Here is a 19445-nt window from a genome sequence, read left to right on the forward strand (position 1 = left end):
TGGTATCATAAAGCTAGTCCTCAGGGAGGGTGAATTCTGGTCAGTTCTAGCTAATGGGTCTCTGGGCCCTGTTTTGGGGTCTTCAGCAATAGGTATTTATCTTCCAACTCTCAGGAATAACCAAGGACAACAGCAGTAAGCAATATTTTGATGAGTTTCGTAGACAACCCTGGCCAAAACTCAAAATAGTACTTCTCATGTCAGGTATTGAGTTTTTGTATTAGGTGGTTTGTGGCTCTTTGAAGAAGTACCATCAGCACAGATGAAAACAGTTCAACGAAACTATGTATGTATATAAGTATTTAATTAGATATGTTATAGGGTTTTTAGGTAAATGGTTAATAGTATGATTTCTTATGGCCTTTTCAGTCATCCGTACTGCTATTTTATCCCTCCCATCTTCCTATATCTTCCTCTCTCCCCTTCCCTAAGGAACTTGCCCCTACATGATTATTTATATCCTGTTAGTTCCCTTTACCCTCCTCCTGTCTCCTTCTGTACTTACTTCGCTCACTCTCTGTACAGTGCCTCCTTCCCATTTCTGCTATCAGATCACTGTATCCCTACCATTCCTCTTTGCCCTCTTCCAACCTTCTTCTGTATTTGTCTCCTTCCCCTCTCCTAATGAACCCCCTTTCCCATTTCCCTGATCATATCACTTGTAATCTACTTTTCCCCTCGCTATTGCTCCTCAACTCTCTTCTTCTAGCAATGGCCCCATTGTACTTTGGTGGTTTCTATAGTTACTATAGCAATATATTCACATTTGAAGATTTGGAGCTTGGAGCCACTAATTAGAGAACACGCAACTTTTGTTGGACAATTTTCAAACTCATAATTTTAACAGAATCCAGTTATAATAGGGTGAAACTACCATTTTGTTTATTTGCTATATAATAATTCTGTATTTAGGACTAAATTACAGTTTGAAATGAGAAACTTTCAACTCCTTCTAAATAAAGCAATTGTAGTTTATTGGTGATTGAACACTGGGAGCTGAAATGAGGACTCTCCTGTCTTTCACTAAAAAGTCCAGTCTTAAAGATGCTACCAATTTCATCCTTGTCAGTCTGTAAAGATTAATATTTGTTAATATTTTTGTCCACGTTTGTTTTAGGTAGGGTTGTGCAGTTAGGGTATGTTTGATGATGGGAGGCTGATCTCAAAATAGCACTTAACCCGCACATAGATTTTGATTGTTGATCTCTTCATCTTCTGGTACACTGAAAACTCCATGCCCGTCTTTTTTATCGTCCGTTTCTGCTGCCAGCTCTTCGTTATCTTTGGAGCTTGAGTATGTTCACACTAGATTGGTTGGTTTGGGTGATTTAACTGTTCTTTATCACACGGTCATGGCAATGATAGTTTCATGTTTAAATGTCTGTTCAGCCAAAATGACCTTTCTGATCAGGCTCATTGGCCCTGATTCTGAAAAGAAAGGTGGGGGGGGGGAGCTTCTGGATTCTCCCATCTTGACAGAGGAGCAAATTAGCAAGCATGATGTTCCAGATTGATTTACATGGACAGATCTTTATAGGCTCCAGGTATAGAGTGTGGTGTGAAGTACAGGAGTCAGATGGGGGCACATTACTGGGAGTACTGCAGGGCAAAGGTACACTTTTTGTATATGGCATACAGGAGGAGGATCGAGCGTAGCATCTGCTTGCACATAGCCATGATCATCTCAATCTGAGGCTCCTTGAGTCCTGTGGGCCACTGTTGCTTCTTACTGACAACTTTAGAGAAGGCTGATGTGTCTGAAACTCTGAAGGTTCCAGTCCACTTAGGTGGCTGGACTGTAATAGACCCGCCAAAGACAGCATCCAATCCAATGAGGCGGATCGGCTCAGGTTTCTTAACCAGTAGTTTCTTCTTGTCGGTGGTCTGGTCCTCTGATGCTTGGCCAGGTGACTCTGGGCTCTCTGCACTAGCCACCGGTGGGCTGTCTAAGACAACAGCAACTTCCTGAAAGCACCTTTGTACTTCAAGGTCAGAAGGGGATTGTGGTAAGAAATAAGAGTCCCGAAAAGGGTGTTTGGATGAAAGGGTAGGTGTTGTGTGCCGTAGCCATCGCAAATTCTCGTCCAGTGGGGTCCACGGTGAAAAGAGCTGGTATCCTGACATTGACAGTCACACTACACTCCCACACAACATACACTAGATAGATTGTCACAGCTGAGTCTTTTCTCTTTTCTCCACCCAGCACCTAGCAACCTTTGTGACCCAGATCACCAGAACCTGACCAATAGCAGGGCTCGAGGCTGGAGACTGGAGGTGCCCCTCTGTGAGGTGTCAGAACCTGCCTACTGCCCAATCCTCAGAAAGTCGGTTGTGGGACTCTGGAGACCAGGCCCCCCTTTTTTTGTCACATCATTATGTTATGAGTGAAAGATGATAGTTTAGAATTATTTTCTGGTGTGCAATGAAAGTGAATAGGAAATAAGATGTTATCATTTTACCAGTAATGTAGAAAATGTCACTAGGTCACCTTTAAAAGCATCTTAAATAACATAGCATAATGAAAGCAATGAACAAACCCAGAAAGTCATTTTCCCTATTGTTCTTCATTTCTCTTCTTTGTGGTTCTCTTCTCATTGGATGTTTCTGTTCAGAAAAACTCAGCTGTGGTGTTAGAATATGTTTTCTTTATCTTGTTCTGTGTAATTTTTGTCCTTTTTTTGTTTTGTTTGTTGGTTTCTTCAAGAGCGAGCCTGTGTGCTGCAGTTGGAACTCACTAGCACGTGTGAGGCTCTGAGTTCAGACTCCAATGCTAAAAAAATAAAAAATAAAAAAAAATAATGGCTTGCTAAGTAGACTAGTCTAGTCTTGAACTTTCTATATTGCCCAAACTGGCCTTGACCTTGCTTTATATCCCTAGGTATCCTAGTACACTAGGTAACTCAGGTTAGCCACCAAAACATGATCATCCTGCCTCAGTTCCCCAAATGCTGGAACTACAGTTGCACACCATAATGCCCGTGCTTGTTCTGTTTTTTTAATCTATCTTTGAAGACAGAGGGGCATTCATAAGTATGAAGTAATGCTAGTGGCATTAGAGAGTCAAGCTCCATGCAGGAGGAAAAAGAGGGGGCATCTGTCTCGGAGCCTCAAGTACCTCTTATGCATGTTTGAAAGTCAAAGTGAAACAAAATCAGTGAGCTTTTGGGTAAGGAGAAAGAACAGATGTCCTTGAGAAGAGTCAAGTGCAGGCTTCAGGAGAGGATTAGATGCCTAAGTACTTAAGTAGCAGTTAGAGAAGTGATAGGGAGACTTTGAGGGTACACCGAGGTAGTCTTTCACTAAAGTTGAGGGGGAAGAGCAAAAATATAACTTCCTTATCAAAATACATTTTTTTTCATTTTCATTTTTAAAACTTCATCTTACATTCCGTCTACTGTTCTCCCTTCCACCACCTCCCAGCTCTCCCCCAACCTACCCCCATCCACTTCTCCCAGTGTGTAAGGACTCCTATGGGAAGTCAACAAAATTTTGTCCATTAATTTGGGGCAGAACCAAGCCCCTCCCTCCTGCATTGAGGCCAAGCATGACATCCCACCATAGGGAATGGGCTCCAATAAATTAGTTCATGCACCAGGGATAGATCCCGCTCCTACTGCCAGGAACCTCACAGAGAGTCCAAACTTCACCACTGTCTCTCACTTATGGAGAGCCTAGTTTGGTCCCATGGAGGCTCCACAGCTGTCAATCTAGAGTTCATGAGTTTCTATGAGCATGGTGCAATTGTCGCTATAGATTTCTCCATCATGATCTTGACCTCCTTTGATCACATATTCCCTCCTCCCTCTCTTCAGTTGGCTTCCCAGAGTGCAGCCTGGTGCTTAGTTATGGATCTCTGCATCTGGTTCTGTCAGCTGCTGGATGAAGGCTCTATGCTGATAGTTGGGGTATTCACCAATCTAATTACAAGGGAAGGCAAGTTCGGGCTCCCTCTCCACTCTTACTAGGAGTTTTAGCTGAGGTCATTTTTGTGGGTTCTTGCAAATACCCCTAGCCCCAATTTTCTCTCTAATCCCATAATGGCTCTCTCTATCAAGAGCTCTTTTATTGTGCTCCCACTCCGTCCCTCTCCCCGGTTTGACCATCTTCTTCCCTCATGATCTCATCTTCCAACCCCTCCTTTTTACTGTCCTCCTTCACCTCCAGTTTTCTCAGGAGCGCTCGTTTACCTCCCCATTCGAGGGTGATCCATGCATCCCTCTTAGGGATCGCCTTGTTACCTAACTACTCTGAAGGTGTGGATTGTAGTCTGGTTATCCTTTGTGTTACATCTAATATCTGCTTATGAGTGAATACATACTGTGTTTGTCTTTCTGAGTCTGCACTATCTCACTCAGGATGGATTTTGTATAGTCCCATCCATTTGTCTGCAATTTTCATGAGATCATTTTTCACAGCTGAGCAATAATACATTCTGTAAATGTACCACATTTTCCTTATCCATTCATCTGTTGAGGGGCATCTAGGTTGTTTCCATGTTCTGGTTACTACAAATAATGCTGCTATGCACATTGTTGAGCAAGTGTCCTTGTGGTATGATTGAACGTCCTTTGGGTATATGCTCAGGAATGGCATTGTTGGGTCTTTTATTTTTCCATTGGGTCTTGAGGTAGATTGATTCTCAAATTTCTGGGAAACCGCCATACTGGTTTCCAAAGTGGCTGTACAAGTTTGCACTCCAGCAAGCCAGCAGTGGAGGAGTGACTCCCTGACTCCACATCCTCTCTAACATAGGCTGTCCTCAGTGCTTTTGATCTTAGCCATTCTGACAGGTGGAAAATGGTATCTCAGAGTCGTTTTTGCATTTCCCTGATGATTAAGGATGTTGAGAAATTCTTTAAATGTTTTTTGGTCATCTGAAATTCTTCTGCTGCGAATTCTCTGTTTAGCTCTGTACATCATTTTTAATTGAATTATTTTGTATTTGATGTCTAGCTTCTTGAGTTCTTCATATATTTTGAAAATCAGCCCTCTGTCATATGTGGGGTTGGTGAAGATCTTTTCCCACTTAGTTTGCCGTTTTGTCTTATCTATTGTGACCTTTCCTTACAGAAGTTTTATGTTTCAAGATGTCCCATTTGTTGATTTCTTTTCACAGTTTCTATGCTACTGGTGTTATATTTAGGAAGTGGTCTCCTGTGCCTATGTGTTACTTCCCACTTTATCCTCTATCAGATTCAATGTAGCTGAATTTATGTTGAGGTCTTTGATCCATTTGAACTCAAGATTTGTTCAGGGTGATAGATAAAGATTTGTTTGCATTCTTCTACATTTTGACATCCTGATATACCAGCACCATTTGTTAAAGATTCTTTGATGAAGAAGGGTCATGTTACTTTCATTGGTTAATAAAGAGACTGCCTTGGCCTTTTTGATAGACCAGACCTTAGGTGGGTGGAGTAGACAGAACAGAATTGTGGGAGAAAGAAAGCAGAGGCAGGCAGTCGCCATGACTCTCCTCTCTGAGACAGCTGCAGGTTAGAATCCTCCTGGAAAGCTACCACCTCGTGGTGCTACACAGATTATTAGAAATGGGTTAGATCAATATGTAAGAGTTAGCTAATAAGAGGCTACAGATAATGGGCCAAGCAGTGTTTAAAAAAATACAATTTGTGTGTTGTTATTTCGGGGGTAAAGCTAGCCGGGTAGGCGGCGGGAAGCGGCCCGCTGCTCCTTTTACAATTCTTTCCTTTTTCCGTTGTTCCATTTTGGCCTCTTCATCAAAAATCAAGTGGTCATAGGTATGTGGATTAATGTCAAGGTCTTTGATTCAATTCCATTGGTCCATATGTCTATTTTTATGCTAATATCAAGCTGTTTTTATTACTATAGCTCTAGAGTAGAGTTTTAAGTCAGGGATGATGATGCCTTGGGAATTTCCTTTATTGAGAAGAGTCAAGGGCAGACTTCTGGAGAGAAATAGATAGCTAAGTTCTTAAGTAGAACTTAGAGAAGTGTTGTGGAGGCTTTGAGGTTCACTGAAGTAGTCTATAACTGAAGAGCGAAAGTATCTTGGTGTATTCACTTCCTTACCACAGCAAATTTATATAAATGAAATTATAAGATTATTTCTGAAAGCACTTGGCAACCCTAAATATAAGGAAGAAGCATGGTTAAGATAGAAACACAAATGCTAATAAAAATATCCATGTAATTTTTCTATCAGAAGTCACACAGAGCAGTTAAGACAGATGTTTTAATAATAAGTATGGTCCACTGGTCATCTTAATAGTGTTTTTATGTTATTTCAGGGAGAAAGTATGTTTCTCTGTACAGTTTCCATGCAGGTCAGTTTCCTGTCAACTATGCTGAGAACTGACACAGTAAGAAAAAATACTGAAGACATAAAAATTAAGTTAGGTCTGAGAAGGGTTAAATCTTTTCCTGTATTTACATCCTGCTACAGCAACACACAAATCATTACAAGTTAAGACTATCATAACAATTGATTTTTGGGGTCAATACATCTTGATTTTCAGTTACAATTTAAGTGATCACTTGTCAGGAAGATTGTTGAGTTCTTCAGAATCCGTTTTGAATCGCTCACTGTACACAGCTGTGTCAATTCCTTTTCTATTGCTGCGATAGAGTTGTTTTCATTTTTATTTTATTTTTTCAAAACAGGGTTTCTCTGTGTAACAGCCTTGGTTGTCTCCAAACTTCCTTTGTAGAGCAGACTGGTCTCAAACAGAGATCCGCCTGCCTCTGTCTCTCAAGTGCTAGGATCAAAGGTGCATACCACCACTGCCCAGAATGGGTCATTTTATTTATTAACCATATTGGCCAAATATAAAAATTATCGGAGAAGAGTCAAATAAATCAAATAAGCTCCCATAACATTAAACCAAAATTAATTTCACTACATCTTATAAAACTAAATACCGAAATAACAAATAATCATGGAATTTCAATACATTATTATATATAATTTAAAGCATTATTCTACCATTCCAAATAATAATTAATAATTTGACATTATCGAAACATTTCACTCCCTTTTTCTCATAAGTGTGTATGAATAATTTTATTCAAAATCATGGAGTGACTGCCAATTAGTTTCTGGCAAAGGAAATTTTAGGTTTACTCATATCCTTCTGATGTTGCTGTAGTTTTCATCTATGAAATAAATGGACAATAGACAGAAAACTGTAAGAGTACACAAACTGTGTTACATCTCTAAGACATCTGAGTATTCACATGGGTCCAAATAATTGTCCCACCTTTTTCTGTGGTACTGAGGGTTCCATGCAGGGCTTTGACTTCCAGGAGAAGTGTTCCATACTGAACTATAGTTCCCACCCAAGTTGACTGTCATGTAAACCTCTGGCATCTGAGACTAGGGAAAGTGACAGGGGCTACGGAAAGCTTGAAAAGAAGACACATATTGAGCAAGAATTGACTGATACAGAAGATTTCCTGAAAGCATCCACCGGTGGCCATCTCCATCTGAGTAGATGTCACACACTCAATCTCTTCTTTCTATGGGATGATCTCCCTAGGAAGAAATTGGGAAACGTACAGAAGAAAAGCTCATATCTACATGCAGCATGAATAATAAAAACCCAAAGACAGATACTGGGGTTCATCCTGATGATCAGAAAAGCAAAGCAGCCAGATACTGGCTCTTACCTCTACCTCAGACCAAAAATGGGCAATCTTGCCTTCACAAATCCTCAGATTGAGACTGAGAGAAACACCTGTCTCATCCCTCCTTATATTCTTCTCTAGTTCTGATTAAAGGCGTGTACCACCACTGCCCGGCCTCTATGACTAACTAGTGTGGCTTTGGGATTATAGGTGTGTGCCACCACTGCCTGGCCTGTATGGCTGACTAATATGACTGCTTTGTGCTGATTTTCAAGCAAGCCTTATTTATTACAATTCATTATTAAAACACAAATAATATACCACTATATGATGTAGGAGGTCCTTCTGTTTATGTGTTGCTTTCCTTGGTTAATGAATCAAGAAACTTCCTTGGCCTTTTGAAAGGGCAGAACTTGGGTAGGCATGGAAAACAGAACTGAATGCTGGGAGGAAGAAAGCAGAGTCAGAGAGACACCATGGATCCACAGCCAGAGGTAGATGTGCTGAAACTTTTCTGGTAGGCCATGACCTCGTGGTGATACACAGATTGATAGAAATGGGTTAAATAAAGATGTAGGAGTTAGCCAATAAGAAACTAGAGCAAATGGGCCAAGTAGTGATTTGATTAATACAATTTCTCTGTGGTTATTTCAGGGCTAAGCTAGCCAGGTGTCCAGGACAAACAAGCGGCCTGGCTCTCCTTTAACAAGTATATCTACACTCGTTTATTTTACTAATGCAGAGATACATGTGCATTTCTTTTTACAAAAGCACAACATTTTGAACCCTCCTGTATTCAGTTGTATATAGCTTACCTGAACCATCAACATTAAATATGCTAAAGAAACATATTTGGAGTTGCCAAACTCTTTTTATGAAGCTACAGTTACCCTGATACCAAAACCACACAAAGACACAACCAAGAAAGAGAATTACAGACCAATCTCACTTATGAACATTGACGCTAAAATACTCAATAAAATACTGGCAAGCCGAATCCAACAATACATTAGAAAAATTATCCATTATGATCAAGTGGGCTTCATCCCAGAGATGCAGGGATGGTTCAACATACGCCAATCTATCAATGTAATCCATCATATAAATAAACTGAAAGGAAAAAACCATATGATCATTTCATTGGATGCAGAAAAAGCATTTGACAAAATTCAACACCCCTTTATGATAAAGGTGTTGGAGAGATTGGGTATACGAGGATCATGCCTAAATATAATAAAAGCAATATATAGTAAGCCGACAGCTAACATCAAATTGAATGGAGAGAAACTCAAAGCCATTCCACTAAAATCAGGAACACGACAAGGCTGTCCACTCTCTCCATACCTCTTCAATATAGTGCTTGAAGTTGTAGCAATAGCAATAAGACAACATAAGGGGATCAAGGGGATTCGAATTGGAAAGGATGAAGTTAAACTTTCGTTATTAGAAGACGATATGATAGTGTACATAAGCGACCCCAAAAACTCCACCAAAGAACTCCTACAGCTGATAAACACCTTTAGTAATGTGGCAGGATACAAGATCAACTCCAAAAAATCGGTTGCCCTCCTATACACAAAGGATAAAGAAGCAGAGAGGGAAATCAGAGAAACATCACCTTTCATGATAGCCACAAATAGCATAAAATATCTTGGGGTAACTCTAACCAAGGAAGTGAAAGACCTATTTGACAAGAACTTTAAGTCCTTGAAGAAAGAAATTGAGGATACCAGAAAATGGAAAGACCTCCCCTGCTCTTGGATTGGGAGAATCAACATAGTAAAAATGGCAATTCTACCAAAAGCAATCTATAGATTCAACGCAATTCCCATCAAAATCCCATCAAACTTCTTCACAGACCCTGAGAGAACAATAATCAAGTTTATATGGAAAAACAAAAAACCCAGGATAGCCAAAACAATCTTATACAATAAAGGAACTTCTGGAGGCATTACCATCCCTGACTTCAAACTCTATTATATACCTACAGTATTGAAAACAGCTTGGTATTGGCATAAGAACAGAGAAGTCGACCTATGGAATCGAATAGAAGACCCGGGTATACAAATGGTGCGGGCATAACTGGATGTCAACCTGTCGAAGAATGAAAATATATCCATATCTATCACCATGCACAAAACTCAGGTCCAAATGGATTAAAGACATCAACATTAATCCGACCACTTTGAACCTGATAGAAGAGAAAGTGGGAAGTAGTCTACAAGATATAGACACAGGAGACCACTTCCTAAGCAGAACCCCAGGAGCGCAGACAATAAGAGAAACAATGAGTAAATGGGACCTACTGAAACTGAGAAGCTTCTGCAAAGCAAAGGACACTGTCAGTAAGACAAAAAGGCTACCTTCCGACTGGGAGAAGATCTTCACAAACCCCTCATCAGACAAAGGTCTGATCTCCAAAATATACAAAGAACTCAAGAAACTAGACACTAAAACTCTAGTTAACCCAATTAAAAAATGGGGTACTGAACTGAACAGAGAATTCACAACAGATGAACTTCGAATGGCCAAAAGGCACTTAAGGTCATGCTCAACCTCCTTAGCGATCAGGGAAATGCAAATCAAAACAACTTTAAGATATCATCTTACACCTGTCAGAATAGCCAAACTCAAAAACACCAATGATAGCCTATGCTGGAGAGGATGTGGAATGAGGGGAACACTCATCAATTGTTGGTGGGAATGCAAACTTGAGCAGCCACTGTGGAAATCAGTGTGGCGGTTTCTCAGGAAACTGGGAGTCAACCTCCCTCAGGACCCAGCAATTCCACTCTTGGGAATATACCCAAGAAATGCCCTAACATACTACAAAAGCATTTGTTCAACTATGTTCATAGCAGCACTATTTGTAATAGCCAGAACCTGGAAACAACCTAGGTGCCCCTCAATAGAAGAATGGTTAAAAAAGGTGTGGAACATATACACATTAGAGTTTTACTCAGCGGTAAAAAACAATGACATCTTGAATTTTGCATGCAAATGGATGTAAATAGAAAATGCTTTACTGAGTGAGGTAACCCAGACCCAAAAAGAGGAATATGGTATGTATTCACTCATATGTGGATTCTAACCATAATTAAAGGTCTTTGAGCCTATTATTCGTGATCCTAGAGAAGCTAAATAAGAAGGTGAACCTGATGAAAATCATGTAGCTATCTGCCTGGAGATTGGAAATAGACAAGAGTCCCAGGTAACCTCGGGTGCATGGGGGGGGTGGGAGGGTTGTTGGAAGGGGAGAGGGTTAGAGAGAAGGAAGTAGGGGAGGAATGGGAAAAGCTCGGTGGACTGGGATGGGGGGAGGGAGGAAGGATGGATATGGGATCAGGGAAGAATATATTTCAACTAAGGGAGTCATTTTAGGGTTTACAGGAGACTTGATTATAAATGGGATCCCAGGTCCAAGGAGAGATCCCCAGATTGTTCTCTGGACAGAAGAGAGGGTGCCTGAAACGGCCTAGGCCCATAACCATACTGATGAATATTTTGCTTATCACCATAGAACCTTCATCTGGCGATGGATGGAGATAGAGACAGAGACCCACATTGGAACACTGGACTTAACTCCCTAGGTCCAAACGAGAAGAAGAAGGAAAGAGAACGTGAGCAAAGAAGGCAAGACCAGAGGGAACCTTCATCCGATGATGGATGGTGATACAGACGGAGACCCACATTGGAGCACCGGACTGAGCCCCCCAAGGTCCAAATGAGGAGCAGAAGGATGAAGAAAATGAAAAAGGAAGTAAGGACTGCGAGGGATGCGATCACCCACTGATACAAGGGGACAGATCTAATGAGTTTACCAAGGCCAGTTGGACTGGGACTGAACGAGGACGCGATCCAACCAGATTCTCTGAATGTGGCCAGATTCTCTGAATGTGGCTGGCCCGGAGTCTTTCTGAAAAGCCATTGACAATGACACTGGGACTTGTTTCCTCTGCATATACTGGATTTTGCGGATCCAGTCTGTCTGGACACTCACCTTCCTGAACCTGGAGGGAGGGGGGAGGAACTTGAACTTCCCACAGGGCAGGAAACCCTGACTGCTCTTAGAGATGGAGAGGGAGGAGGAGAGGGAGTGGGGGGAGTGGGAGGGTGGTGGGAGGAGGGGTGGAAATGGAAACTCTTATAATTTAATAAAATTACTTTCAAAAAAAGAAACATATTTGGAGTGAAATATTTTACATTCCCACAGATGATACAGTCCAAAGGCTTCTATATTTTCCACTCTCTGACCCCGAGTGTCTTTCCAAATGTCTTTTTTACTCCTCCAAGGAGCATCTTAGTCACACTAGTAAGCCATTAACAAAGATACTGTGACCCTTTGTCTGATATTACTTGGTTGGCATCTAGAGGGTCATGTAACCTGGGAGGGAAAAGAGTTGGGCAAATAAGGGGTACTAAAAGAGGTCTAGCACACATATTGATACTTTCTGTTCGTGGTCCTCACTAGGCTAGAGTTAAGAAGCCAATAGTCAGCCATATTGATTGGGCCTATCCGAATCCGTTCCGGATTTGTGAGGCATGATGGCATTTGGTTAATCGTTATCATTTACCTGAATGGTTTTATAATAACTAGAGAAACATGCCTCTGGGAACTTCTGTGAATGAGTCTCTAGATTAAGCTAACTGAATTTAGAAGATCTACCCTGCATGTGGTTGGTACCATTGTGTGGGGTGAGGTCCCCACATTGACAGACTAGTATGTCTGTATGGTAGTATCATAGTATAAATTTTATGGCTTAATTGATATAATTTTGTATCAAAACCCTGAGAAATAAATTGTAAAGTAGTTTATTATGACAGGAGAGAAGTTATATTTTAAGTAGCTGGAAATCAGAACTGAATCCTCTGCCTACAATCGTACACATTTGAGTAATGAAGAGGGTTTTTCCACAGACTAACTTCTGACTTCAGCTATTTCTAGTTGGATTTCCCTTTGCTGTTTGAAATCCTAGGTGCTGTGCATATATCTGCACTGAGATAAAACTTCAGCCTTATCACCAGGTGAGTCAAGTCAGCAGGAAAAAGCAGTATTCTTAGAAGGTCTTCCTACACCAAGATGGCAATCATTAACTCAAGTGCACACACAAGCAACCAAGAATTGGGTAACTGCAGCCTACATGTCCAGGCTAAATATATTCCTTATTTAGTTTCTTTCACAGTTGTCCTCCTGCTATTAAAAATGAGTAACAAGAGTAATGGAAAAGATGTCAGGACAGAGACAATATTTTTAGCTAATGTCAGTTAAATCACATGCCATTTACAATACTTTATTTTGTTTTATTTATTTATTTATTTTTATTTTTTATATAATTTATTTATTTATTAAAAATTTTCACCTCTTCCCCACCTCCCTTTTCCCTCCCTCTCCCCACCTTCCCCTCCCACCTCCCCTTCCCTCTCTAGTCTTAAGAGCATTCAGGGTTCCCTGCCCCTTGGGAAGTCCAAGGTCCTCCCCCATCCATACAGGTCTTTAAAGGTGAGCATCCAAACAAACCAGGCTCCCACAAAGTCAGTCCACGCAGTAGAATTAAATCCCAATGCCATTGTCCTTGGTTTCTCAGTCAGCCTTCATTGCCAGCCACGTTCAGAGTGTCCATTTTGATCACATGCTCCATCTCTCCCAGTCCAGCTGGCCTTGGTGAGCTCCCATTAGATTAGTCCCACCGTCTCAGTGGGTGGACGCACCCCTTGTGATCCTGACTTCCTTGCTCATGTTCTCCCTCCTTCTGCTCCTCATTTGGACCTAGGGAGCTAAGTCCAGTGCTCCAATGTGGGACTCTGTCTCTATCTCCATCCATCGCCAGATGAAGGTTCTATGGTGATATGCAAAATATTCATCAGTATGGTTATGGGACAAGGCCAGTTCATGCACTATACTACAAAACTTTTGTTCAACTATGTTCATAGCAGCACTATTTGTAATAGCCAGAACCTGGAAACAACCTAGGTGCTCCTCAATAGAAGAGTGGTTAAAGAAGGTGTGGAACATATACACATTAGAGTTTTACTCAGCAGTAAATAACAATGACATCTTGAATTTTGCATGCAAATGGATGGAAATAGAATATGCTTTACTGAGTGAGGTAACCCAGTCCCAAAAAGAGGAATATGGTATGTATTCACTCATAAGTGGATTCTAGCCATAATTAAAGGTCGTGATCCTAGAGAAGCTAAATAAGAAAGTGAACCTGAAGAAAATCATATAGTTATCCTCCTGGATATTGGAAGTAGACAAGATTGCCGGGCAAACTTGGGGGCACGGGGGATGGGGGTGGGGGGTTGAGGGGTGGACGTAAGGGGAGTTGGGTAGAGAGAAGGGAGAAGGAGGATTCGGGATAGTTTGGGGGAATGAGATGGGTGTGATGGAGGAAGAATGGATATGGGAACAGGGAAGTAAATATCTCAACTAAGGGAGCCATTTTAGGGTTTGTAAGAGACTTGATTCTAGAGGGGGTCCCAGGTCCAAGGAGAGATCCCCAGATTGTTCCCTGGGCAGCAGAGGAGAGTGTGCATGAACTTACAATACTTTTGTATAGAAATTCATAATCATTCAAAAACATTACTAAGGCCTTTACAAAAGGTTTGGAAGAAATCCAGGGAAATAATGGCATCTGAAGCATGCATGAGCTTTCATAGTTTTACAGAGGAAAAAGTAACTTCATCACTGGCCCAGTGCTATGATTCAAATGTGTCCCCAGAATTTATGAATCAGAAGGAGGAATTTTTGAGGTAGGACATCAAAGAAGGATTTGTGTCATAAGAGTTATGTTCTCCTTAATGTCTTTTGGCCATTTGAAATTCTTCTGTTGAGAATTCTCTGTTTAGCTCTGTACCCCATTTTATAATTGGGTTATTTGGAATTTTGATGTCTAATTTTTTGAGTTCTTTATATATTTTGGAGATAAGTCATCTGTCTGATGTGGGGTTGGTGAAGATCTTTTCCCATTCCATAGGCTGCCTTTTTGTCTTATTGTCTGTGTCCTTTGCTTTTTAGAAGCTTCTCAGTTTCAGGATGTCCCATTTATTTATTGTCGCCCTCAGTGTCTGTGTTACTGGGGTTATATTTAGGAAGTGGTCTCCTGTGCCCATGCATTGAAGGCTACTTCCCACTTTCTCTTCTATTAAGTTCAGTGTGGTCAGATGTATCTTGAGATATTTAATCCATTTGGACTTCAGTTTTATGCATGGGGATAGATATGGATCTATTTTCATTCCTCTACAGGTTGACATCCAGTTTTATACAAGCACAATTTGTTGAAGATGCTCTCCTTTTTCCATTGCATGTTTTTAGTTTCTTTGTCAAAAATCAGGTGTTCATAGGTGTGTGGATTAGTATCCAGGTCTTTGATTCAATTCTATTGGTCAACCTCTCTGTTTTTATGTCTAGACCAAGCTGTTTTCAATACTGTAACTCTATAATAGAGCTTGATGTCAGGGATGTTGATGCCTCCAGAAGTTCCTTTATTGTACAGTATTGTTTTGTTTTTCCATACGAAGTTGAATATTGTTATTACAAGGTCTGTTAAGAATGCCAAATAGCCCAACTAAAAAGTGAGTTACAGGTCAAAACAGAGATTCTCAACAGAAGAATCTCAAATGGCCAAAGACACTTAAGGAAATGTTCAACATCCTTAGCCATCAGGGAAATGCAAATCAAATCAACTCTGAAATACCATCTTACACCTGTCAGAATGGCTAAAATCAGAAATACCAATAATAGCTTATGCTGGAGAGGATGTGGAGTAAGAGGAAAACTCCTCCATTGCTGGTGGGAGTACAAACTTGCATAACCATATTGGAAATTAGTGTAGCAGTTTCTCAGAAAATTGGGAATCAACCTACCTCAGCACCCAGCAATACCACTCTTGGGCATATACCCAAACTACAAGGACATTTGTTCAACTATGTTCATATAAGCCATTATTTGTAATAGCCAGAACCTGGAAACAACCTAGATGCCCCTTAACCAAAGAATGGATAAAGGAGAAGTGGCACAGTTACACATTAGAGTATTACTCAGCGGTAAAAAGCAATGACATCTTGAAATTTCTATGCAAATGGATGGGACTAGATAAAAAACCATCCAAAGTGAGGTAACCCAGACCCAGAAAGACGAACATGGTATGTACTCATTCATAAGTGGATACTAACTGTAAAGCAAATGATATTGAGCCTATAATTTATAATCCTGGAGAAGCTACGTAACAAGGTGAACATCAAGAAAAACATACATAGATCCACCCAGATCATGGGGGATGGGTTAGGGAGAGCAGAAGGGGAAGATGAGGTGGGAGGGAGAGGAGAATGTGAGGGAACAGGATAGTTGAGATGGAGAAAGGATAGAGATGATAGTAAGTAAAGAGATATTTTGATTGAGGGAACCATTACGGGGCTAGCAAGAAACCTGATACTAGAGAAATTCCCAGGAATCCACAAGGATGACCCCAGATAAGACCCTAAACAATAGAGGAGAGGGGACCTGAATTGGCCTTGCCCTGTAGTCAGACTGATGAATATCTTAAATGTCACCATAGAACCTTCATTCAGCAACTGATGGAAACAGAGTTAGAAACCTGCATCGGAGCCCTGGACTGAGCTCCCAAAGTCCAGTTGAAGAGTGGGAGGAGTGAGAATATGAGCCAAGAGGTCAAGACCATGATGGGTTCACCCACTGAAACAGTCTACCTGAGCTGATGGGAGCTCACTAACTCCAGCCGGACAGGGAAGGAAACAGCATAGGTCCAAACTAGTCCCCCTGAATGTGGGTGAAAGTTGTAGGGCTGGGTCAGACTGAGGGGACACTGTCAGTGACACCAGGATTTATCCCTACTGCGTTTACTGGCTTTTTTGGAACCCATTCTCTTTGGATGGATACTTTGTTCAGCCTAGATAATAGTAGGGAGGGCCTTGGACATTTCCCTCTCTGAGAAGGGGATGGGGTGGGACGAGGTAGAAGTAAGGGATAGAGGGGACAGAGTGGGACCTGGGATTGGTATGTAAAATGAAAAGGATTATTTGTTTTCTTTTTTTAAAAAAAATAATTAATTTAAAAAAAGAGTTGTGTTCTCATGGGTAGATTAATGTTGGTATCAAGGGTAAATGTGTTGCCTTAGTAATAAGGTATTTATAAAAATCATTTTGCCCCATCTCTACCTCCCTCTTGTTCTTTTGTCTCATTCTGTATAATGATGCAGCAAAACTCTCACCAAATGATGGTTCCTCGGCCTTCAGACCATCAGAAGGAAGTTGGTATTTATCATAAATTACTCATTTGTGGGTGTTTTGTCACAGCAACACAAACAGACTAAAGACACATCATCTTGGAAGACATATATTACAACTTCAACTGTATTCTGTCGGTTACCTGTATAGATTCTGGTACAATGTGAATACGAGCATGACTTGTAGGATGCATGACTTGTAGGAGGGAAGGATCACTGGAAGCCATCTTGAAATCTGGGTACCATTCTGAAGACTCTCAAATTCACGGCATTATGAATGCTTTTTGTTTGCTATTACTTAAAATTTATCTTTTAAAATCTGTTGTTTTCTAAACTTAGAGGATAGTTGATCTAAAATTCTCATGAAGCAAATTCTTTGAAAGATGTGCTATGTAACATTAAAGAATAAGCAAAAAAAATCAAACTAGTTTTGATAAGCATTACCAGACAAGAAAAACTGAAAGACAATGATTCACATACCTGTACTAAAGCTTTGAAACAAGGCTCAAGCAGGGTATTACTAAGGCTATGAGAGGCGTTATGTCTGTCTACAAGGGAAGGAGGATGTGAATAAAAGGCGATGGGAGGGGCTTTGAGCTGTGAACTATACCCTAATTTACACCTTGATTGGTTGTTGCACAGGCATTTGCTCTATAAAAAGTCACCATGTTTTATATATATATATATATATATATATATATATATATATATATATATATTTAATTGAGTCACTATTGTGTATACAAGATACAGATCATAATTTCAAATTTAAAGTTAAGTATCCTGGGGGAAGGGCTTATCAACAGGTGGCTTGAAGAGGTCCCAAGTTAAGTGTTCTGACTTTCCAAGGTTGAGCTCTTTCCTTGAAAGATTCTTCTGAAGCAGAGTGCCTTCAGAAACATTTTGAAATGCCCATTAAGAGCCTATTAAGAGCAACTGAGCTCACTGTTGTTAGGAGGGAGGCAAAATGGAGAGGTCACCACCTGCCAGAGCCACACTGAGAAATGTACTTTCCAGAATGGGTCAGTGGTGTGGTCATCAAAAGGGGAACTGTATTGTTTTACAAAGTGAGAGCCCTATTAATACATTTCTGGCCAGATAAGGGAAGGAGTACTCCAGATGGGCAGTCTAGTAAGAGAGAAATTGGACTCTGAACCCTTTGTCAGTGGCTTTAAACATGGTTTAACCTCTCTGTAGCTTCAGTGAGTCAAGCGAAAGTTCATCTGGCACGAGAAGCTGCCATATAAAATTTCCTCAAAACCTTCCCCCACACATGCCCAACACTCACACTTGGACTTTCTCATGTACAACAGTGCACATGGTCATCCCTCAGCTTTAAGGAAGGTTCTGTGGCTGGAGAAACAGCTCAGGCAGTAAATTATTTTCTGTCCAAGCACAAGGACGTAAGTTTGGTCCCTAGAAACCTTGTATAAAACTCAGGCATGATGGTATGTGCTTACAACCTCAGTGCTAGGGGCGAAGATAATGGATACCTGGGCCCTCTCTGTTTCTGTCTGTCTCTGTCTCTCTGTCTCTGTCTCTCCTTCTGTCTCTGTCTCTGTTCCCCCCCCCCCCTCTCTCTCTCTCTCACACACACACACACACACAAAGGGAGTCTACCACAAAAAGCCTGAGCTTGGGAATCTATGGTTTTTCTGCCAAGAGACAAGAAAACTGGAGGATGTGCCATACAGTGCTTACATACGGCTTATTTTTATTATTTAGCTCTATGATTTAAATAAGTAGGAGTTGACTCTACCTCTTATATGACTTGGCTCTATCAAATTTATCTATTCCATTCTTCTCAAATCTTCTGTATCTTCTTGTAATTTTTTTCAAGTACATTCTGGTCACCCAAAAATCAGACTTTTCCTCTGATTTAGGTACACAGATGTAGCAGAGTGTTGGTTCACACTAGGAAATACTTATCTGGGTAATTCTATCAGCTGGAGACAATTGCTTATCATGAGCAACTTTGGAGCAAGTTCGAAACTTATTTTTATATACTGAAATATAGGAAATAATACCAGAGAGTAGAGGCCTTCCACTCTTTCACTTAGAAAGGGACAGGCCTCCCATGGACTTAAACAAAGCTGTAGCTCATCAAGTTGAGGCAGTATGGAGCTTCTCCCCTTGCATCAAGGCTGGCCAAGGTAACCCAGCATGGGGAACCAGTTCCCCAAAGCCAGCTAAGAACAAGGGACAGGCCCTGATATCACTGCTAGAAGCCTTACGAAGAGAACAAGCTATTCAACTGTCCCACACGTGCAGAGGGCCTAGGTTGGTCCTGTGGAGTCTCCCTTACTGTTGGTCCAGTGTCCATGAGCTCCTGTGAGCTCAGGTGAGATGTCTCTGTGAGTTCACCCATCATGAACCCGCTGGCTTGTCCAATCCTCCTCCTTTTCTCCAGCAAGATTCCTGGAACTCAGCCCAGTGCTTGGCTGTGGAAGACTGGGGAGATGGCTCAGCAGGGTAATGTACTTGCTGCACAAGCATGAGGGTCTGAGTTGTAATCACCGGCATCCATGTACAAGCTGGGGATGGCAGCCTACATCTGCATTCTGAGCACTGGAAAATGAAGACAGTTGAAATCCC

At 41.1% G+C, this 19445-nt stretch overlaps 1 protein-coding gene across 1 annotated transcript; it reads right to left on the reverse strand.

The window, feature by feature from the left end:
* Window positions 1–901: 901 nt before the first annotated feature.
* LOC125408122 (FANCD2 opposite strand protein-like) lies at window positions 902–2197 on the reverse strand. The gene has a single exon (XM_048446191.3). It carries the CDS (start codon window positions 2122–2124, stop codon window positions 1588–1590), a length of 537 nt encoding a protein of 178 aa, XP_048302148.1. The 5' UTR covers window positions 2125–2197; the 3' UTR covers window positions 902–1587.
* Between the last annotated feature and the right edge of the window lie 17248 nt (window positions 2198–19445).

Source organism: Myodes glareolus, chromosome X, assembly GCF_982192425.1.
Source record: "Myodes glareolus chromosome X, mMyoGla1.1, whole genome shotgun sequence".
Taxonomy (NCBI): domain Eukaryota; kingdom Metazoa; phylum Chordata; class Mammalia; order Rodentia; family Cricetidae; genus Myodes; species Myodes glareolus.